The 24,054-nt window shown below is 39.2% G+C and overlaps 1 protein-coding gene across 1 annotated transcript; it reads right to left on the reverse strand.

The window, feature by feature from the left end:
• Window positions 1–173: 173 nt before the first annotated feature.
• On the reverse strand, window positions 174–22,240 carry fbxw8 (F-box and WD repeat domain containing 8). The gene is made up of 11 exons (XM_085368704.1): window positions 21,701–22,240; window positions 21,509–21,613; window positions 20,462–20,626; window positions 19,721–19,809; window positions 14,356–14,513; window positions 13,889–14,085; window positions 13,269–13,487; window positions 6,651–6,778; window positions 1,957–2,130; window positions 1,379–1,495; window positions 174–380 (listed from the first exon to the last, which is right to left on the reverse strand). The coding sequence occupies exons 1-11, from the start codon at window positions 22,148–22,150 to the stop codon at window positions 215–217; spliced, it is 1,968 nt and encodes a 655-aa protein (XP_085224830.1). The 5' UTR covers window positions 22,151–22,240; the 3' UTR covers window positions 174–214.
• Between the last annotated feature and the right edge of the window lie 1,814 nt (window positions 22,241–24,054).

Below are 24,054 nucleotides of genomic sequence, written 5' to 3' on the forward strand. Positions count from 1 at the left end.
GGGCAGCTAGATTCAACAATAACATAGAGATACCTATGCAACAGTTATATACAATACACCGACACTACTACATTTTAATAGCCTTGATTTGATCAGGATGATGAAAGAGGACCTGTTAAATAAAACGACAGAGTTTAAAGGTTCAAACTGATAAATGTTACTGTCTTTTCAATTGCAGTCAATTAAGTCCATTTGCAGTCTGGAAAACTGCGTGTCATTGGGACGGATGGGAACCAGACAGCCTGTCGTAAGGCACTGCTAGGCTGATGTTGTAGTTGTAGCCATAAGACTCTATGTAGTCAGACCTGCAGATGGGCAGGATGTGATCCTGTGACAGGGCGTCCTCAGAGAAGTCATAGTGGCAGATGACTCCTCTGTGTCTGAAGTTTAGAAAAACACAACATTGACATCAGTAACTGTTAGGTTTTGTATTGTTGATTGTCATTTATGCTTAGACTTTGCTTTAGAAGACTGAGACAAAACGGCAGACATGCAGTTTAGCACATTTATCTCCTAAATGCATCATCTCCAGAAAATCATAAATTACTGTTTTTAAATGTGGATATGGGATAACAATCACTTAATGATTGTTTGTGTGTGTTCAGGGCAGACTGTAGCTTTCTGAAGAAATGCTTATCCAAGCAACATGAATGAGTGACTGAAGGAAGCCAAAGACGTTACAAAAACATGTCTAGCATCTCTTTGTGACTAAACATTGTAAAACGGTTTGTCCAGTTGTCATTTTTTCCATACCCATTCAAAAGGCCTGTACGAATTAAATTTGTTAGTTTGTGACTACATTAACAGCGAATCTCCTCACAAAAATAGCCCAACAAACGTGCTTGTCTGAGCGACGCAGCCACACAGCAGTCATTTTTGGGGAGATGCTGGTAACACGCTTTAGCTCAAATGTGAAAAATGCTCATCCTAACAAAGACACAGGGGGTGTGTGTGTGTGTGTGTGTCCACTAATAGACCTACCAAGAACAGACAGAAGCATAGGCAGACAGATTTCTCAAATTACAGGTAAGGTGATGAGTAAGGTCTTACTAAAAGAAGGTACTGTTGTTCTGTACAAAAACATGATCTCACCTAAGGATTTTTGCTACCTCTGGTTACAGTGAGACTACCTTCTTGCTAATGAAGGTCCTCAGCAACCTGTTGAAAAACAGGTTGCTGAGGACTCAGAAATGACAGCTGTATCGCTTTTCTCAAAAGGAATCAACCATCAATCCCTCCATTCTTTTCTGCTTGTCCTTATCAGGGTTGCATAGTGGCTGGAGCCTATCCCAGCTTTTGTACAAGAGACTTATAGGAGGTAGAAGAATAGAAGAGATCCAGGCAACAACAAAAAAAAGTGTAGGAGGGAGATCACGACCTGCGATGAGCTGTTAGGTCATCATCTGTGATGCAAGCTCCCCGTGGCGACTTGTCATCAGGGATGTTGGCTGTTACCAGAGTGCTGGTGTTGAAGCGTACATGCCTTACAGGATGCCTGCAGCAAAGATGGATAACACCTTGAATATTAAATATATAAATCGCATTCTTGCCAGCATGTGTTTCGCTGATGGATGTATCCACTACTGTAGCATCTACAAAAGATACCAGTTAAGATGCTGAATGTTTTCTATGCGGTGAAGGCGCCACAAAAATGACAGTTACTGCTTGGAGATGTGAGTGTGATACTAAACTGACTCCACAATATTGTCTTAAGCAATTTAATTTACATGAAATAAAAACATTTATGTGAGAAGATTACGTTAACTGTGGCACAAGAAACTGAAATGAGAAGAAAACAGAGTAATCATAATCACTGGTTAAATGTGTTCGAATGAGGAACTACATTTACTACAATGTTAAAGTCAAATATCATACTCATAATGTGATACAGCAGAAATAACATGTTTAAAAAACAATTTTAGTGTTTCTGACAGTTTGTACTGAAAACAGTCCTACCTGTTGTGCATCTCCCATAGCTTTGCTCCCATCCTCATCTCCCAGACACACACCAATCCCTCGCCTCCGCCGCTCACAATCTTCCAGTCATCCGCTTGCACAGAGGTGACCCCCAAGTGGTGGGCGTACAGAGATGCGACAGAAGAGCCAGATCTTATGTCGAACACCCTCACCCTGAGACATAGTAAGGAAAAACCAAAACTAATATTAAGTTATTGAGAGAAAAGTGCTTACTTTTGTCATAAAACTACAGTTATTTAAGTCAGACATCCTTCACAGGCCACTTTATTGTTGGTATCCTTGATAAAACTCCCCTGACGATCCAGCGTAAGACCCAAAGAAAAATAAGTGAAGTAAGTACAATAGCACTCTAGCTAATTTTGGATTTTTTTTAACAAAAGTGGACATCTAATACCAAGGGAGAGCTACAGTTTATCAAAGAGTGCATTCATTTGCAGACAAAAGGACTCTATTCTCACTTCTTGAAGGAAACGTTTCAGCACAGATGGCCCACTCCAAACTTTAGTCCCAGCTTGATTTGTTCTCGCATCTGGACAACTATTTCATAATTTGATTCAACAAACCAAGATTATAGTAGTTATTTAAACATGACTACCAACTAATAAGTAACTGGAATACAGACAGAAATCCAAAACCAACTAAACAAGGATCTAAACAATATTCAAGAACGAAGCAAAAAAAGAAAACACAAAGGGCGAGCAAAACACCCACATGCACAAATGTGGAATGAAAAGGCTGCTGTTGTGCAGATACTGTAGAAAATAAGAAGGAATTCAAAGTGTATAAATATATTTGACAGCACATATAGGGAGTGTATATTGTGCACTGTAAATAAACAGTTCATATGTCGAACGTGACAGAATGAACACGACAAAGGATACTTTCTCTGATCCATTTTCAAACACGTATCTTTGTCACCTCATGTTTTTAATAAAGTGTAGCAAGTTTTACTTCATTTGTTGTACTTTTGTTCACTTTTGTATTCAACGTTACCGTTTTTCTCTTTTAAAGTTTGACAAGGATTTTCTTTTAATCTTTTCTATGTTTCTCTGATCCTTTCTGTGTTAAAATAAGCTTTTATGATGATATGATAATTATTATTAATTTGCTGGTATATCTGAGGGATGAAAAGCAATAAGAGCAGGCTTTTTACTCTCCAGGTTTTATCAGCAACATGAGCCCAGGGGACCCTCAGCTCCATCTGTTGTCATTGTGGGTTTATTGCAGCTGAAAGCATCCAGGACATGACTCTATCCAGGCCCAACCTTCTTCCAAGACCTCATTACCATAATCAAATTCACTTTGGGGACTCAGACAGATTTCATTTTCCCTTCCAAACTTTTTAAAAGAATCAGCCTTAAATAGCTAAATGGGCACTGAGGACTTGTTGTCTGCAGTTAGTTCTGCCTGTTTAGTGGCATTACGTGATGGAAGCACACGTTTAAACAATGAGGACTGACCATTACTGCCAGACCTTGGGGAACCATAAATCTAAAGCAGAAGGCGGCTCTGTCTTCAGTTAACTGTCACTGGCTAGGCTCTTCTTCATTAATCAAGAGGAGCTCTCCCTAATACGAGATGTGTGGGAGAAGTGCAGTTAACCCCTGAAAAGCTATTTACCTAACGCTGGAAGAAGACATCAATCATTGCGCCCTGAGAGAGACAACCGATTCAGTGGTGTGATTGGATGATTGCACCGGTCTTGTAGTTTTAGCTAAGCTTGATATTCCGTTAAAATGGATGTCTTAAAAACTGGGAATAACTAATTTTGGCTCCTACAGTTGAGTAACAGTGTTCAAATAATTTGTTAAGTTCATTTTGTTTTTTTTCCATTCAAAGTTATGGGTTAAGTATTAAATGATCAACAATAAGATGGAGATTTAAGTGGAATAAACCAAATTCCACCACAATTTTTTTTTTAAATTGATCGATTTTGGAGTAATATAATGTGCACAACTGTGGATGCTCCCCTTAGCGTAGAATAAACTGCTAGTTTGTGTTGCGTGCCAGATAATGCTGTGCCACGTATAGCCTGTGCACCGAAAATGTTGTAGCAAAAATATTCATTTGCATATGCAGTGGGCAACACGATCTCCAACTAAACCCATATTTTCTTGTGCGTTTCTCGAGCAATTTTTTATTCAATTGAAAGCCTGCTATTTTTGGATTGAAATATGCATCTGTGGTTTGTGAAAAAAGCATGCCACAAAGCAAAAATCACTTAGGTTTTCGTATCTGATGTAAAGTGCTGTTGTTGATGTCCATTAGTCTTTGATTATGGAAAACACAGGGACATTCATTTTTTCAGAAAGATTGATGGAAAAAAGGCTAAATAAGTGATTGCATTCTGTTACAGAGGCGAGCCCAGACATGACGTAAGGACATCAAATTTCTTTCTTTTGTTTCGAGACTAAGCATGCTAGCATTTTCTAATTAGCACAAAGTATAGCTGAGAGTGATGTTAATCCTATTAGGATTTATTTATTTATTTATTCTTGTGGGAAACAAATGGCGGTTTGGAATTTAATGCCAAATGAAAAATATTTCATTGAAAACCACAAATATCAACCGCATTATTTCTCTAGAAGAAAAGTTCAAGGACCACAAGAAAGTAAATACAGTTTTGGTCAGAAGTTTACAAGCACTCATCATGGGCATGACTGTCGTGGTAATTTGGAGCTTTTAGTGCATTGTGCATCTGTAATCCACATACTGTCTAAAGTATACTTGCTCAAGTAAATGTCCAGTAGCAAGTTGCACCTTGACCAGGTGATTTTGGTAGTGATCAACAAGCTCCTTCATTCATAATTCAGGCTGGATCCTTCACCACTCTAGGTAGAATTGGAAGAAGTTATTTAAATTGGTTGGTTTCCTCGCATAGACTCGACTTTTAAGCACAGTCCAAAAATATCAGTACTGTTGAGGTCAGAGCTTTGGGCGGGTCATTAGCTTAGTGTTATCCTGTTTAGTCCATTCCAAAACCTTCCTAACTTGTATATCTACAGTTCTCCTTCTTAGACCTTCCTTGGACTTTCCCTTTGTCCTCAAAAGATTTAAGTGAATATATGTATTTAAGTACATGGATAATTTTGACCGCGTTTGCAAAAGAGAAAATCCAAAATATTCAAAATTCAGGCTTATACACCCAAGTCTTCTTTTTTTAAAAAGATTATTAAAGATGCATGCTGTACAATCGCTCTACCCTGAAAAATCAACAGTTTAAAGAAATCATTACAAGCATATGTAAATGTCTGGTCACAACAGTGTCTGTGAAATATTTTGGTCCAAACCATTCAATAAAACCTTAACTGTTTCACTGTATGTCAGAGATGTTCCTGGTTAGAATGGACCTCTGTAGGTCAGCATGATAAGCCCATGTATAATCTATCAAACTTCAAACTGGCATAGCTGTTCATGAAGCCGTGCCACAAAACATTTGATTGAAGGATAAGTTTGCCAGTAAAACGGTCTCAAAGCTGAACACAATATGTGCAGTCCTTCTTAACTGTAACAGTACTCATTATTTCTTCAATTTCTAAATATATGTAATATTTCCCTTTGTTACATTGTTCCTGTTTACACAAATATGGCAAGGTTTTTCCCGACAGCCATCATTTGGACTCCTCATGTGCTCCTTGGATCTCGCAAAAAACAAAGGGACAAAACTCATTTGGACAAAAAGAAGGGATGCATTAGGCTCTGGCCTTAAGCCACCCTGTTGAAGGGCCAAGATTTCAGACTGTCCCTCAGTTTCCCAATTTCCATTTGTCCTCGGCTGTGCGCTGCATCAGCTGGGGCCAAAGTGGAAGAGCCAACCTGGTGTGTGTACCTCTCTGGACAAAATCTGATCAGAAAGTCCAAGAAGAAATCACTGAATTATTCATTCAAAGGGTGCTGTTGAATATTACTATGAAAATCACAATTCTGTGACACTTGACAAAAGATCTTTAGTGGAGCATTTCCTGCTTTTGTATGAATGTCAGGAGTCATAACTAGTAAGAAGAGGGGGAAAAAAATAGAACCTAAACAATACGATGTGGTCTGTCTTTTGCTGTCAGCCAACTACTTAACAGCCAGATGGATTTGGTGCTGAATAGAAACAGCGGGGGCAGCTTTGGACAAAGACACGCCAGGGATTTTTTTCTTTCCTGCCAGCTCATGCACTGTAGCACCACTAACAAGTAGAGAATGGCTCTTTTATGTGTCCTTTTCTCAACTGGAGAGCCAGGTTAGCAATGTGGTAAGTGTGTCTACATGAATGAAGAGAATCAAGATAGCCAAATTTTTCTCTTCTATAGTATCCCAGGTACTGGAGGAGAAAGACAATGAAAAGCGAGATATTTGTCTATTTAAGACAAAGAACAGAACATCACTCTTCTAAAAAACTGTTAATGAATTAATTTTCATCTCAAAAAGCTTTTCAAAGCCTTGTTTTTCAACATAAAAGGTTGTACTCTAAAAAATTCACAAATTTAATCAAGCCACGTCTTTCACACATTTTCAAAACATCTGTTATCCACTTCAAGTAACCTTAGCTTTCCAGCCTTCTTCATCATGAGGTGTCGCTTTGAGAAAACAATTTCACAGGCACACTCCTTTTAGCTTGCATTCTTGGCTCAGGTTTCTGATATTATGCACGATTTTACATCTGTATGTGTGTTTTTGTGTCCTACCTCCTGTCTTTGTTCCCACACACCAGCAGATGAGGAGAGCTGTCTCTCAGGTTGATGCAAGTGAAATCTCCCGGTGAGTTGCCGACAGAAACTGTCGGTTTGCGCGTCTCCAGGCTGTAGATGTGGATCTGAAATTTGAGACAAACATTACTCTTTTCATATATGACAGTTAGTCAACTTCCAAGACTGTCACCACATGCATAAACCGTACAGCAGATTTTAGCTCTCAATATAAGACACTACAGTGGAAGTGTGAAACCAAATCAACCGAAATAACAGCATCCTACTGAAAAACTAGAAATACAACAAAAAGCTCCTAAAACCAGCAAGCATGCCCAGCTGAGTGTCGCCAGGGAATATATAAAAACTGCATAAGGGTGCATTGTCAGTGGGTTGCACTGTTACAGAGACAGTTAAAAAGAATCTATTGTATATAACAACTTTAACTGTTTTTATCGGTGTTAATCATCATCTAGTTATATATGCTAATAAAATTTTGTGTAAAAAGTGTTACAATTCATAGATTATCTGATCTGCGCACACACAGTCAATAAGGCTACAAACATTTTCCTGTTACCCAACAATGGCTTCTTCATTTTGCATCTAATTTAAGTGCAGCAATGAAAGCACAGGTGAATAACTATTGTAATAGTTTAAGTGCTGGGATTTTCAAGAGATATTCAAACACACATTACTATGTTTATCTCCATTAAAATATTGTTTTTAAACTTTAATCACAAATCTCCTACAAATCTCCTACAATGTTACAGGAAATTGACCAAAAATCAGAAAGTTCAAATAGCTAAAGCCTGAATCACAATGAATGATGCTTAGATCATTCTGATCCACTTTGTTTTCCTCAAATAAATTATACACACACACACACACACACACACACACACACACACACACACACAATATGTAACTACACCTCAAAGTAAAACTTGTGATACTGGATAGACGGTAATACTGCACTAACTTACTGTACAATTGACAATTACAGGTAACGGCAAACACCCTTGGCCAATTATGTGAATGCATGAAGATGAACTGAGGGGGGAAAAAAAGACCTGAAGGAAAACTTCAATTACAGCCTTTCCTGCTTTTGGCTTGATGACGGCAATAAACTTTCCTCATACAAGTTACAATGATGTCATCTGGAGCTGGCCTAATTGGTCAATTAGCGGCTGGTGTTTTCTCATCCAAACGAGACAGAACAAACAGGATAACCGCCAGGCAAAATTGTCTTTGAATAATTAAAACGACAAAGAAATTAAAGCGAGAAGGGAGGGAGAGAACGAAAGAGGGCCAAAAGGAAAGGAGGGATAGAAAAGGACAGACAGAGAAAGCGAGAGAGAGAGAGAGAGAGAGGGAGGGGGGTAGAGAGACAGCAGGAAACATAAAAGAAGTTTCAAAAAAGGAGAAAGATGATGTAAGCCTTGAGGAGGTGCCAGCAGTTTTTGTGTGTCCCTTATTTGGGCCAAGCAGAGCTTTAATTGTGCACCACCCCGGGGCAAAACCCAAATCACACCGGACTTTGAAATGACAGCTTGATAGGATTTGGACAGGAGAAAAGAGGGAGTACCATGAATTGAGAAAGGAGGGGGGGGCACAAAGCCTGCTGTTCACAATGAATCACTGCAGATTCTGGAAGATACTTCTATTAAATATCTGCCTACCTCACCCACTAAAATTATCGCTGAGGGAGGCAAAGGAGCTGTTTAGTGATAATATTACAGGCAGTTAAAAGAAAGCAGCAGAGAAAGGATAATCGTATGGCGACAGAGAAGCTGTTAGGTTAATGCATTAGATGAATCTCCAGTGAGGCTTCCAAACAAAAGCAGCTCTAATAGTTGCTTGTATTGGGATGTTTATGTAATTACTCTGTATGCTTTTAAAAAGATGAAAAGCTTAGCAATTACTACTACATCTCAAAGAAAATCTTTTATGCTTTGATAATCTGTACAAAAGTGCAGAAACTGGCTTGGTGTGTCATATCATAGACCAGCAATGGGAAATCATCCTGTGACATGGAAACTCAACCTTCTGTTGGTTTTTGTTCCAACAAAAGAATCCACCGGTTTAAAAAAAACCTACAGACTGCGGGCTTTTTTACTGGACCACACCCTTTTGTTTGGATTCAGCTCTATATTTGCTTTAAATATACGGACAGACAGATGTGAGCGCATCGGATGAAACGCATATTGTTAGGTTTGTTCCAGCCAACACTTTCTAAGACTTGCACTTTACATTTCACTTTGTGAACACTTACAGTGTCGTACAGAGGGTTGGGATTGAGGCTGAATTCTCTATGGACAAACAAAAAATTTACATTTATACGTCAGATGTCGCGCCATGCTGCTCTTTTTAGATTTGCATACTTACAGAATATTTACTTAATCATGCACAGGTGACTGAAAATTGCTATTGGGCTCTTTTAAAAACTTTATCATTATTATTATTATTATTATTATTATTATTTACCTGGGAAGGAACCCATTTCAGGTTTTATTGAGCAATTCATCCCTAATGATCTGATTTCTGTCCTGACAGATTAGTAGTTCTCTATATAAATATAGAAAACCCACATTTGTACATGCTGTACAAACACAGCCCATCTAACCAGCCCTCTGAACTTTGGGCAACAAGCAGATGACAGGTTTTCAGACAGCACTTGAGCTCAGCGGTAGATCCACTGCAGAGGATTGATAGTTTGCCAGTGAAGAAGCCAGCCTGTTCTGAATGCAGTGCCACAAGCAGGGCAGATGCCAGGGTGCCCCTAGTCCAATGGCAAGGGGAAGACTAGTAGTAATGAGGACCTGGAGAGTAGCTTCAACCACACACGCAGAGACACACACACAAACGAGGGAGGGGAGATTTACAAAAAAAAGAAAGAAAGAAAAAAGTGCAAGCTAAAAGCTGTTGCAAGCCAACGTGTGAGAGATAATCTCTGATGTGATCGACACAAAACAAACTTTGATTTTCAAACAAAACTTCAATAAAGTCACACAACAGCACAACGAGTCAGCTCAACAGAAACGTGGCAGCACGGTTAGTTTTATCTGGGTCAAAATGCTGTAAATTGAAATACTTCACTCTTCTGTCTGGAAAAAAAGGTGTTACATGACTTCCTTGGATGCCACCTCCATGTATCTTAACAGATTTTAATGAACCATATGTTTTCTTACTAAAGGCATAACTAATAGCTGCAGCCAAGTTGTGCTTTGTCTTCTTCACGGTATGAAAATTGCTGATAGAAGCGTGACAGGAGTGACAGACAAGTTAATTAAATTTGTAAGATATTTTAATTAGTCATGCCAATCATGAATTGGCATAATTGAGATGGGATACCAAAGACCACATGTATCTGATCTGCGAGTGAAATTAATCAGATCTAAAAGGCAGTGCATACTGGGAGAGGAACCTTTGATTTTCATTTTTAACCAGCTTTAAAATTTTAACCAATTTTAAAGCTGAAGATAAAAAATATGATCTCAGTTGGACTGTCTGAGACTAGCTGTGTTTACGGAATAATGTTAGAGCTGGGTGGGGGGTTTTAGAATCAGAGGCAATCCCAACAATGTACAGTACTCGGGATAACACTTTAGGAGTAGGGCGCCAACTACAGCCTGAACGATCCACTTAGCTGTCTATAATTTTTCCAGTAAATATTTTGTCACACTGTCTATGAACACCAGTAAGTTAGGAAACAAATTTCATATCTGGTGCTATCTGATTTACAGACCCCCACATCCCACAAGAAAAACTGATAGTAATCAATTAAAAATGAAGCAAAAAGAGACAAAAACAGATAATTCTCACTCTGGAAAAGCAAGAAGCAAAGAATGTTTTCAGTTATAAAACCAATTTCCTCTTTTATCAAGCTACAAATATTTTTTCTACAAATCAGCTCAAAATTAAATACAGAAACAGCAAAAACAGCACGTTTGAGACTGCATCCATGGATCCATCCGTATTAGCTTGTGATATTTTCTTGAGAACATTAAGACGATGTTTCCCAGTTTTTCTTGTTTCAGTTAAAGAGTTTTGTGAAGATATGAAAGGAAATTTCTAATTTTGCCTCAGCTTCGATGGCATAAAATACTTCCAAAATTCCAACTAAAAAAAAAAAGTTAACCACTTTCCAGTTGGATCGAGCTCTACCCCAGGTAAATATTTTCACCCAACTCTGGCTCGAATTTTGAAAAATTCTGTTAGCAATTAGACAAACAAACAGAAATATATTGAATCAATCAGATAACCTTCTTGGTTGGTGGATTTAATTAAGTGATACAAAAGTGAGACCCTTAAAATAACAAATGCTTACCTAAATGTCAGTCTCTATACTATTTAAGAGCATCATCATATATTAAGGTTTCACTGCTAGTCTCTCTTTGGTCCACTATGTGGTGCTTTAGTGCTGTCGCTGAAAATGTGCTGCAGCGTTCCAGCTGTGATTTCTAACAGGAATGATGTCAGTGTAGTATCTTTGCCAAAAAGCAATAAGTCACCAACAAACTGGTGTGTGCACTCACACACACAGTGGGTATTTGCAGCTCTACAGCTACCACTCCACCACCACATTTAATTGAGACTGCCTTCTTTGAATAAGCAGTTTACTTGAATCTTTATCATCACAGAAATACATGATTTAGATGAAGTGAACCTGACCACATAATAACTGCTGACTAGTTGTCCCCAGATCCCAAAAGATGAGTTTGTCTCATGGCTATTTGTAGTCTCTAAGTAATGGCTTAAGAGTCAATTAGGTACATGGAGTCCTTAGAAACACAGTATTATTAGAAGCAAACAGATACAGATCAAGGAACAACACTCCACAAAAGGTGCTCCTAAAGCTCTAGTAATTAAGAGCAGAGGTCCAGAGAGGGTTTGCATTATTTAGGCTAGCTATTTATGCTATAAACTAATCCCCTACAGGCACATGACATTATTTCTAAAGGGACCCAGGGGGTCTAAAGGGACCTCAAGTAATAGTGATCACACCCGCAAGAAAGTTTAGACACAGAGCAGAGCACCTAAAAACCAGAAGCAGTTGTAAATATAGACCAGATTTAAAAAGGGAAAATGAATCTATTCCCCAAAATGTTGTTCTTTTTTTTCTAAGAGAAGATTGGTATTTCAGCTACAAGCCAGTGATTAAAACTGACACTGGCCTAAAGCCAAAACTTTTGTCCTCACTGCTTTTCACTCAGTAAATTATATTTGTGCAACAAAACATGCATCATTCCATTTAAACAAACCAAATTATTTACCCCGTACAACTTCCCATTTTTTCATTACGCACCTGCTGTGAGCACAGCTGACCTTGTTAACTCTGATGGAAACCTTCCATTTCAATTAGCGAGGTCAAGGTAGCTTTTTATACATTTAAAATCCAGCTGCAGAGTCCAGAGGCCTTCCATCTAGTTGGTCGACGTTCAAGGTTTTGTTTAGGTTTATTTGTGTTTCGCAGTATTTTCAATTCCACCCACCACAAAACCTTGATACAGCTCCATCAATTCCATTAACATACAAACACTAGATTACAATCCCACATACATACATACTGGAGTGCCCTTCATAAAGGCTTAAATAATCATCATAACAGCATGTAAATTAGTGGCCAAAAAAAAACAAAACTGTGGATAATCACTTTATTCTCTCCCAGAAAAAAAAAATGCATATGTCAAGTGAAGAGTTGCAGATGTACCATTATAACAACGTGCTTTATGTTGACTTTTATAGCTTTTACTGAGAGCTTGTTTTTGTGTGTGTGTGTGTGTGTGTGTGTGTGTGTGTGTGTGTGTGTGTGTGTGTGTGTGTGTGTGTGTGTGTGTGTGTTTTTAATGTCTTGGTGGGGACCAAAATCTCAAATTTACTACACTGGTGGGGACCAACAGCCCACATGTGGACCAAAAATCAAGGTGCTTATGGGGTTGAAGGCATTTTTCACACTCAAAATGTGGTTTTAGTGTCAGGGTTACAATTGGGTTATGGTTAGGTTTAGGGTAAGGCATTCATTTTTGATGGTTAGGGTTAGGATAAGCAGCTAGGAAAAGCATTATGTCAATGAGATGTCCCCACTAACTAGCAACACCTGATATGTGTGCATGTGTGAGCATGCATAAGCTTTACAAAAACAAAAATGTTACATGTGTTTTTATTTTTAAATGTCATAATCATTGTTAATGCTGGTATATCACAAAACCCCTAGTTTTAATAAAATAATTCACTTTCCCAATAAAAAAATCCATTTATTATTGAGTAAATGGATTTTACACCAGACTAGAAAATGGTTCATTTGCCACTATTAGCAGACGAATAATTCCCTGTTCATACTACATCATCATAGTCAAAAACTGGACAATCATGGCCAGCTGTACTGTTTATTGCTGATTTCATCCACGAGCAGACCTGAAGCTTTGCAGTGCTTTATAAACATTAAGGCCTACTCAACTTTGATTTTTCATGTGCCATATACATCACATAGCAAAAAAGTGCCAGGGTTCAGTTTTAGGTTTTCTGAAGAAACTGTGTAATTACACTGATTAAATTAAGGTACTTTTAAAACCTATGTGTTCATTTTCTATGGGAACTGTACACAGAAGCTGAACCCACCTTGTTCCCTCCGTCATGCATGGCCCAGCCTGTGCGCTTCACCCCAAATGCAACATGGGATTCTGAGGCATCCAAGCAGGTAACAGGATGACCATAGACTGAGTGGAGCATCAATGGCTCCTCCTCCCGAGGGTCCAACAGGTACATGGACTCTCCTGCTGCCAGAGCTGCCAACGGACATTGCTGGTCCCTACCTGGGACTAAAGTCATGCTCTCTACCTGTGAGATTAGACAGGATGGAGCACAATTTTTTTTTACATATACATCAGTATAGAAAGTGACTTTATTAAGTATATAACTGCATTTTAGTACATTACTTGCACACTTATGTACAAGTCATTTAATCACTGCACTTTTTAATTCTTTGATCATGTCACCTTGGTCTTTTTTGTCCTTCCCTACCTGCCACATAAATGCCTACTACTATGCCTGTGAACTCAAACTACCAGGATACTAAATAAATAACCAGTACTTTAAGTGATTTCCTCCACAGTCCAAACCCCAACGAAAGCCAATTTCTAATTTGATATTCAGAGAAAAGTTGAAAGCAACAGTCTATTAATTAACATAATTGCACATTGAAATGTGTCATCTGATAAAAATGAAGAACTCTGACTCACAGTCTTGGGTAGCTGAGTCTGGCATACTGTCCTCCAGTAGCCACAGTCTTTTGCGCAGTCAAGCCGAACATCTGATCCAGTGGCAGAGATCAGGACAGGACTGTCAGGGCTTAGGGACAGAACTTGGATCCTCCCTGGAGTCTGGTAGTGGTAGATGGGTTCCCCACCTGTCTCTGTGCTCCACAGGTCTACACAGCCTATCCCAAAAACAGTCCCCAAGTCTTTTACTGTATGCATTTAATGTATGCATTTATCACATAAGGAAAAATGATAAACAAAGGGCATCATGTACAGAAATTACAAGTGCATCTAACCATAGGTTTCTAGGCTTGATAAAGAAAAGTTGATTGAAAAGACTAATGATTGCCTTGCTTTTGATTAGAAGTTATACATAGTGTGTATTTGGTGTGGGCAATGCTTTGCCCAAAAGATACCACTGCATTACACATATACACACAAACACTGACCATCTTCATACGCAGCAGCAGCCAGCGTGCCGTTGACCTGGACGTGACTAACATGTGGTCTCGGCTCAGTGTTAGCAGACAGACTATTGGCCTTCAGGTACGAAGCCGTTGAGTCCCAGTGGAGGGTATCCCACAGCCTCACATCACCAGACGTGTACCTTAAATCCAAACACGCAAAAAGTTCATCAGTCTAAGGAAAGTTTTGTTGACCTTTTTTTTTTTTACAGCACGTTGAAAAGTTTCCACCTTCGAGAACACCTGACGTCACCCTCTCACCGCTGAATCATTTCCCCTTTCACACCCTCCTCCTTTGCTCACTCTGACTTGTTATTTTGTTTTCATCCTTTGTTACATGATCTTTCGACAATTATGATGGTGTTGTTTGGGCAACACAATAACAAACATTTCGCCCCATTTTCCAGGACAGCTTGCCCACCACGAGTTTTCAGTTCCTTTTTAAATTTTTTATACATCACAGCTCTAAAACTTCTGTCTTACTACAAATGAAGTAATATTTGATCATTTATTTAAAAGTATACTTTCACTGAGACTGGGATATGCACACATACACAGTGATACACACTGGACCTTGATTTTACTTTGGGTTTAAATATTGATTTTATTTGTTCTGATGACATTTTTATCTCTGATCATCACTGTATTCGCCGCTGTATTCATAAATTCCTCGACAGCGGGACTTTTTTAGATGCTTTTAATGTAAATCCATCCCCTCAAAGCGATGCCGATTTCTTAAGAGATCTATTTAATAAGCATTGTCTTTCCATTTTGGATGAAATTTGTCCAGTTAAAATGAGACAAGCTTCTGTTTTTAGTCCTCACCTTAGCTAAATGACAATATTTCCTGCTTAAATCGTGATTGTCGCAAAGCTGAGAGCTTGTGGAAGAAAACTAATTTAAATGTTCATCTCCTTTACTTCAAGGATCTGTTAGTTTCTTTCAACAATGCAATTAGAGATGCGTGGGCTGCCTATTTATCTTATCTGGTTGCAAAGGGCAGAGGTAATCCTAAGGTGTTATTTGACACTATTACTGTATTGACATTATTACTCCTGCTCCACCTGCTGCCCCATTTATTCAAATGAAGACTGTGAAAGTTTCCTTCCTTCTAGAAAAAATTAGTAATATAGGAAATTATTTTTCCCCATCAGCTTATGCACTGTCTGATCCTACTCTAGCTTGGTCTGTTATTTTAGAACATTTTCTACCCATTTCACTACCCGAGCTGGTAAAAATAGTTAGCTCAATGAAAGCATCCTCCTGTTCACTTGACTGTTTGCCTGCATCGCTATTCAAAAGTGTCTTCCATTCCACTGGTCCCTGTGTGCTCACCATAATTAACACCTCTCTGACATCTGGTAAAGTCCCTGCTTATTTTAGAAATGCTGGTATACAACCCCTTTTAAAAAAACCTAAGTTAGACCTTTTCTTACCAGCAGTTACAGTTTTAGACAAACATAATATTCTTAACAAATTCCGGTCTGGCTTTCGTAGAACCCATTCTACTGAAACAGCCCTTCTTAGGGTCTCCAGTGATATTTTGTTGCAAAACGATGCAGGAAAATGTTCTGTTTTGCTGATGTTGGATCTCACGTCGGCCTTTGACACCGTTGACCATCACATCCTACTTGAAAGACTAAAATACTGGGTCGGTGTATCTGGATCTGCCTTAGAGTGGTTCTTATCATATCTGTATGAACGTTACTTTTTTGTGGCAGTTTCTAAATACAGGCCATCTTCGACGTCCCTGTACTATGGTGTGCCACAAGGCTCTGTGCTGGGGCCTTTATTGTTTTTAATATATCTACTTCCCCTCCAGCATGTTTTGAGCCCCTTTGAGGACATCTGTTACCACTGCTACGCAGACAATATCCAGTTATACATTTCTTTTAAGCCCCAAGATGTTTCTAAGCTACAGATTTTGAATGAGTGCTTAGATTCCATTAAAGTTTGGATGGCTGACAACTTCCTCCAACTTATAGAAGGAAAGACTGAAGTCCTTGTATGTTCTCCTGATAGACACGTACCTAAGATAATGAATGCTCTTGGTCCCCTTGCAACATTTGTGAAATCGTCTATCAGGTATCTAGGGGCAATCTTTGACCCAGCTTTCACTTCGGATGTTTACGTCAAATCTCTGTTTCGGTCCTGCTTTTATCACTAAAGAAACATTTCTAAACTAAGCCCTATTGTATCTCGTACTGAACTGAAGATTGTCGTTTATACTTTCATTTCATCAAGACTACTGTAATTTACTGTTTAAGTGTTTAAACAGACTCTTTGGAGCGTCTACAGATTTTTCAAAACACTGCAGCAAGACTTCTGACCAAAACAGCTGCACTGGCTCCCCATTGAATTCAGAGTCCATTTTAACATTCTGGTGCTCTTCATGGACAAGCTCCTGCCTACATCATTGAACTTCTACAGCCCTATGTCCCTAGCAGGTCACTGTAGGTCATGTAAGCAGGGTCTACTTGTCATTCATTATACAATGCTGAGAACTAAGGGAGACAGAGCTTTTGCCACTGTGGCTCCCAGACTGTGGAACTCACACCCACCGAGCTTAAGATCTCTGGACTCAGTAGCTTCTTTTAAAAAAACAAATAAAAACACTTTTTTTAGAATTGCATTTAGTTAACTGTTGTCTGTTTTGTTTTATACTTTGTTGTCGTTGTGTGAAGCACTTTGTGATCTTTTATCTAGAAAGGTGCTATATAAATAAAGTTTTAGCTTACCTTATAATACATAGAGATGCATTATATATTTAAAAAATGAATAATAAGAAGAAGAATATGCATGTACGATTTCAGACACATTAAAACAAAACTAATTCAGACCATGTATGAAGTTTGGCTTGATAATTAATTGGTATGCAATTTACAAATTTACAAATATTAGAGAAATTCTCACATTTAAAAACTTTTAATTTGGTCAATTGGCTGACAAATTACTTTACCAGTTTTTCTTCAAAAGTTTTAATGAAATACATTTTTTTATCTATCAACAAACTAATTAATAACCCTAGACCAGATGCTAAAATTAAGCTTAAATTTGATTTCGGTGATTTTTTTTCCTCCACTTTTAGTCTTTCAAGGAAAAAAAAACAAAAAAAGGTTTTCTTTCATTTTCTTTCATACATTTGATGCTGTCTGCCTAACTCGGGGCCAAACCAATCTAACTTATCGGGAATCCAATCAATGGGTCACACCAATGTAGACCTCAGGGATTAAATTAACATTAGTTACACAAAAGTGAATTTATTTGCAAGGATGATTAATTGATCATAAAATACCTCATGCAGCTCACTCAAAAATAACATTTCTAGTAGCACAATTTCTTCAACAGATTGGAACATGACCTTCTGTTCATGTCATGTCATTTCACCAGACTCCAAGTTAGTGGAAAAGCCCTAACTATATCCCATCACACCTAAAACTCTCAAACCTTCCTCTTTCCTGTTTTTTTCTTTTTCTTTTTTCGCCTAAGCCAATGAGCTCTCTCTACAGGAGACAGCAAACTGCCAAAGTTCCCACCTCCGCGGATACCATCATGTCTGAACAAGTGTGCAGTCGCAGTGTGTCATGCAGTCACAGCAAGTGTGACACAGGGTGTTCATGCGAGCACCCGTTATTTGCATGCATGACTTTGTTAGCGGGGTTTGGCAGAGAGTAGACAATTGGGACACACACTTTGACTTAATTGGTACGTCAGCACAATGCCAACTATCAACAGGAGGAAGATGATGTTGAATCATATCCAAGGAACTCGTCAAAAACTTTGTACAAGAAGAGTTGTGCACTGATTACTGCAATCTTCACGCAAGCCTCGGGAGATCCGGCCTCTATGTTATTGTGTGACTTTAAGAACTGTTGGGTTAACGAGACAGCATCTTATGTTGCTTTTTAAGTGCCAAATCTCATTTCACTGGTTTTCTAATAAGATTTAGTGGAGACAATTGAATCACTTCTGATTACTCTTAACGGCCATTGATTCCTTTCTAGATAAACAAATTCAAGTAGTTGAATTACCTTAGTTGAATTAACTTTTAATATAATGGGAAAAGTATTGATATTGTTAATTTGTTAATAGCAGTAGTAAGAAAAAGAACAATTTAACAGCATGTTAACATTGTGCAAGGTGCCTTATTTCATAAATGCAATTTTCGTTGTTTTATGTGTCTTACATGTGCTTTTTATCAGTGGGACACAGCAGGACTGAGGGGACTCTAATCACATCACTCTAAAGAGATGCTCCAAATTTCTGAGGCCTTATTGGGTCCCTTTGGCCACTCACAATCAATCACTGTCTCAGCCAACTAGTTCAAAGCAGTTGCAGTTTATTTAAACTGCAATTTATTTAACCCTTCCCTCACCATAGGACCATAAAGACACTCGTTTTGACTGAATCACACCAGTCACTAAATTCCAGAGTACTCAGTACATTATCATGGCTCTTTTAACTTGGCCTTTATTTTCATCTTCATCTTCATCATCAAAAGAAATGGAAATGGAAAAGGAATTAGAAGATGGCACATAGAACGTCCACTAACAGTTTAGCCCCCTGGCAACTAACCCTATGGGAGGCTTTAAGGCTTTTTTGTAAATGTCAGTGCTGTGAGCTATACGAATGATAATTGTGGACATCACACTCATGTGGGCCAATGACATGTGACTGAATGTGGCAATACATTTGGATACTTAAGGCATCCGTCTGTGCACGTTCTTTAGTCTCAAAATCTTTTGCACCACTTCAACTCCACCCTCTTTCTCTGAAGCTTCTCAAAATTTGGGGTGGTGGTGGTGAATGTCAGCAAAGTGAAAAACTGATCTCAACTGTAAAAATGGAACAATAAACGATATTTGATAAGTACTGACTTACGTGTTAATTTTTGGTAACAATGTTAGAAAATCATTTATTTACACTGTTAACTATCACATGTTCCAAATCTTTGACCAGAAAATTATTACCAGCTTATAGTCTTAAATTCACCGCCTGTCTCATCCCATGAAATTGAAGTCACTTAAGTGTTACTGCAAGTACATTTCTAACTGCTTCACTTGATTCTTCAATTGACTTTAAATGAATTATCCCCCTAATAAGGGAAAACCAAATGTGTTGGATTGTCAGTAACCACTGCAATAAGACATATAGTCATACATGTTTAATTAAACACCCAGTAAAGAATCAGAAAGGTTATGATCAAGATTAATTTACACCAAGACACCTGACAAGAAAAAGAGACAGAAGCACAAGGCAGAAGAATTGAGTATATGAGGAGTCAACATTACAGTTAACATCGTTACTAATCGGCTGTCAGAAGCATCCTATATGCATCCTTGATACTCACCCAGCTAAGACGAAGTTGTCATAGGAGCTGACGTCACAGAGCACCTTCCCCAACTCGAACTGCAGCTGGCTGATGGATCCCACTCGATTCTAGGTGAAAATTATAGGCTGGCTGAAAACTGATATATTTTATTAGATGAGAGACGCGCAGCTGGTCTACTGTCAGTTCTGCACTAATATCAGTCTGAGAAATACAGTAACAATTAGTATTTCCCAATGAAGTGAAGCAGTGATGCTTTACAAAAGAAAGCTTGTAAGGGCCTTGCTGTATAGTGTCCATGTTCTTCTGCCTGTGCGGGTTTTTCTCTGGCTACCTCACACATATTTTGAAGGTAGGTGCAAGTGTGAGTGCATGTCTGTCTGTTAGTTTTACCGATACAATTAGGGTAAGTCGATGTCCCAGTTTATGTATGACAGCACAGGATTTTCATCCTCTGTCCCAGTATCACAAATTGACATAATGTCCCACATTTTAATGGGCCCCAGTTTTGAATAGTAAGTGCTTCAGGAGACGCTTTCCCAAAGTCTGCCTTTTTTCTGAGAAAGCAGGAAAGGCAGTTATCTAGGTCAACTTGTCACCAGCTTTTCCAGTTGTGCAAAGTCCAGTGAGGAAATGCAGTGAAAATGAAATCTTTGTGAATCTGTAGGTCATTCAAAGACTGTCTTTTGACTTATTCTTCAATTTTGCACAGCTGCTGGATGGAAGCATCTGATTCGCCACAGTAAAGTAGTTCAAGCTCACCTTCCAGTTGAAGCGCACCGTTTTAGAAGAGTTCCTGCAGTCTCGCAGCATACTCTTCCAGCAGGGCGAGTCAGACATGCTGGCATTCTGATGGTAACCATCCCTCACGCACAACTTGAACCACAGAACAGAGTCCTCTGCAAGGACTCTCCATGCCCTGCTCACCTGAGAGAAGATTAAACCGTGTAACTGTGGATTGAGTCAGCATACATTAAGAGCTTGCATCACTTATTTCTATTTAACAAGCTCGGCTGACTGCCAAATGGACTCGTCACATGCGGGTCTGGCACACAAAATGTAATTTATTAATCTGTACCAAATTAAGTCATGAAAGGCAAATAAAGCTGCCCTAAGCAATTCAGTATGTGTTGCTACAAATGAAGAACTTAACTTTTTAAATCACAACACATCGCTATTGTATAGCTGGGGTGCGGTTTTGGCCATGAAGATTTCTGGTCCCTGTGCAACAAAATAATTTGTTTTAGCCTCAGAGTTGTTTTAATTTGAATCACTCCCAGATTGTAACGCTTGTCAGTGTGCAACTGTTCTTCTAAAGTAGAGGTTCAAAAACCCTTTTTAGAATGTGAAAGATAGATACTTGCAATAACCCCTTGATGTTATCCACTCGCTCACTTAAGCAAGACTTAAGTCACCAAGTAGTTCAATAAAATAATGATTTATTTCTCTGTTGCCCATTTAAACACATTTTAGAGCTCTATTTTCACAAGAAAATAGCGAAGAATACTCACGAGTAACCAGATAAGCATATGTCCATTCCTGTCCCATTAATTGGACAATTTATTTTATTTTGAAGTGACTGCCAAAACAATGTCCTATTTATGTAAACACTTTTTTCATCAAATGAATCCCTTCTGTTGGCTGAAAACTACAGTACCAGGGTTTTCCATCAGTGAATACAAGGCCTTGCAACGTCGTCTTGTGAAAAACCTGATTAACCTCTAAGATTCATTCTGGAGCTGGTGGATGAAAACACTGACCTGCACCCCTGAGGTGACGTTTGTCCAGCCTCTTACTCAGACTGCTTACCTGGGCACATCGGCCTAGTTCTGCACAGTTGAGATATTGGAATATCTTCAAAGCTATCTCATACGGCAACTCAATATCAAAGAAGGGAATGTCATTGACTTCATTCTGCAAAACAGATCATTAAACACACATTATATACCCAGCTGACTGTGGTCAAGTACCATCTGACGGTGTGCATTATCGCTCTCATACCAGATCCTGAATGAGTTGGTCTACCAGCTCTTCTTCTTTCTTGACCTTTCCCTGAGGCTGCTGCTGCAAGGATGAGCTGCAGACATTAGTCATGTTATGATATTGCCTCTTTCTCCTGCTCCTCTCCTCCTCAATTCTGTCCAACAGAGGGCTGGTCCTTCCATCCAGCAAACTACTTGCAATGGACACATACTGAGGCTGATCCTCTGTCTCTGCGGCAGCAGCAAGAGCAGCAGGTTTTCCCCCTACACGAACATGCTCCGTGCAACCACCTTCTTCTGGCTTTGAATAACTACCGGCCTTGTTAAGATTTTTTAAGTCTCTCTGGCCTAACTGATCATCAATATCCCGGGAAGAGGAAGGCGCACAAACCAGTCGTTGCTCCCCCTTTTTACTCGATAACTCTCGTTTCCAACGCTCCCTGAACGCAGCAAGATCGTTCTCTGCCATATTCTTCTGTCATCGCTGAAAATCTAACTTTTTTTCAACATTACAAAGTAAAATTTTGTAGTTTTACAGACGAGTTAAGAATAGAAACAGAACGACACCGACAAAAAACAAGCACGTCCTCCTGTATAAATAGTCCGAAGAGGGAAAGCGAGCAAATGTGCAAAAGTTCCGCCAAACTTTTAATTCCGCATTTTTATTATAGACGCGTCGATTGCAGGGGGAGATATATTGTATTTGTGGGCAATGTTTTGGCAATTTGTTTTTATACAAAATTTATTATTTCGTATTACATAGTTATGTGTACAGGATGATCACATTTTAGAAAAAGTGCAATTTTTATTAGAACTTTAAAAGAATTTAAGCGTGCTAATGCAGAAAACTCCCCAAGATAAAACCAAACAGGAGCGATCCAAGAGTTAATCATTGCATCGCTCTTTTGGGAAAAGATGATGTAAACCCCACACCATGTGACACTGTAATGAATAATACAGTAGTGAGAGAGGTGGGGGAGAAAGGGGGGACGCAAACACTGTAAAGGTTTGCTGAGAAAAAGAGAAGGAGGGTCCTGTATCCTCAAGACTTAAACTGAGTAGACCGTGCGTTTTGCCGCGAAGACGAGATGTGCTGGCTGCCGATAGACCATCCTCTGCTGCTTCCAGGTGACTCAACCTGCAGCTCCCGTCGACCCTCGCCGTGCTGCGTGGCTCAACTGCTCGCGTCGCGCCTACGAAGGATCGGGGATAAGCTGGAGAAAAGCTGGGCGACCGAGCGGGCGGACGTCGGCTACAGCTGCGGGGACAGAGGGACGGTGGTGGTAAGCGGACGGGGTCACCTGAAGGAGGGCTTCCTGTGCGTTGCGCTGCACTTCACCGTGCTCGTGCTGTTCGTCGCGAGGCGACACCTGTAGGGCGCGAGGCTGCCTCACCAGCAACAGGTGAGTAAACAGAGTCACGTCACCTGTTCGAGCGCGAAACCACTAAGCCTATCTCAGATTTGGATGAAAATTCATTTAGGCATATTTGTCAAATTGAAACACACACACACACACACTAAATAAATACAAAAATGCTTTTTTTGACGCAGGCCAAGAAAACATTTTCTTTACTACTTCCATCAACTTTTCTTGGCCTTTCCCAAATGAAATAATCAATTTTAAGATATAAAAATACATTTAACCTCTCAATATTTGCACAACAACTTTCATCAAGGTACCATAAAAACTGGATAAATAAATTTGGCGATAAAAATGTTTTAAGTATTAGGTAATTATTAAGAGTCGCACTTCTACAGAAAACGAGATGAAATAAATATTAGGATAGAACTGATGCCATTCTCTACATTTCATTTTCAGACGGTGCTAAATAGAAATTATAGCTCTACTGCAGGTTTCACGTTTCTTATAATGCGTCTCAATAAAGTGCGTGTATCTCTATCTCATCATAGACGGTGCCTTTAAGATTATGCATGAGGGAAAGCAACGGGCTCTCATCATTTGCACTTAAAGCAAAGGATGGAGGAGAGTCGGAGGACGCGGTGCAGGAAGAAGTGTGCACAGCGGGTGGAAAAGCGACAAACGAGGAAGCGGGTTAAATTTGTGTTTCAGGAACGGAACTGCGTTTCTGACTATTCTGCATGTGGCATGAAGACTAACTCAGGTCGGATATGGATGCACTATACCGAGCTGAGACGACACCAGCAGCCCTGCAGTCAGTCAGCGGCTATATCTACCCCTACGTGACTCTCCAATTCTGTCATCCCATCTACAAGCCGGTGATGTAATCTTCCCCTGGTAGAGTGGAGGGAAAAGCTTACTAATAGTACGCCTTTAAAATTTTCACCTCCCACAATGCGAGTGCATCAGTGAAAACTGGGGTTAAACTCATTAGACCTTCTGTATCTAGGCT

This window comes from Diplotaxodon limnothrissa, linkage group LG12, assembly GCF_057381915.1.
Source record: "Diplotaxodon limnothrissa isolate DT_005_m linkage group LG12, D_limnothrissa_male_GT1.1, whole genome shotgun sequence".
NCBI classification, from domain to species: Eukaryota; Metazoa; Chordata; class Actinopteri; order Cichliformes; family Cichlidae; genus Diplotaxodon; species Diplotaxodon limnothrissa.

What these genes read in the sequence shown, in the direction of transcription:
- fbxw8 (XM_085368704.1), bottom strand. Translation starts at nt 22,150, where the DNA reads ATGGCAGAGAACGATCTTGCTGCGTTCAGGGAGCGTTGGAAACGAGAG. An exon ending in ACCAACTCATTCAGGATCTG is followed by an intron (nt 21,614 to 21,700) that starts GTATGAGAGCGA and finishes TCTGTTTTGCAG; the next exon opens with AATGAAGTCAATGACATTCC. An exon ending in GACAACTTCGTCTTAGCTGG is followed by an intron (nt 14,514 to 19,720) that starts GTGAGTATCAAG and finishes TTTGGATTTAAG; the next exon opens with GTACACGTCTGGTGATGTGA.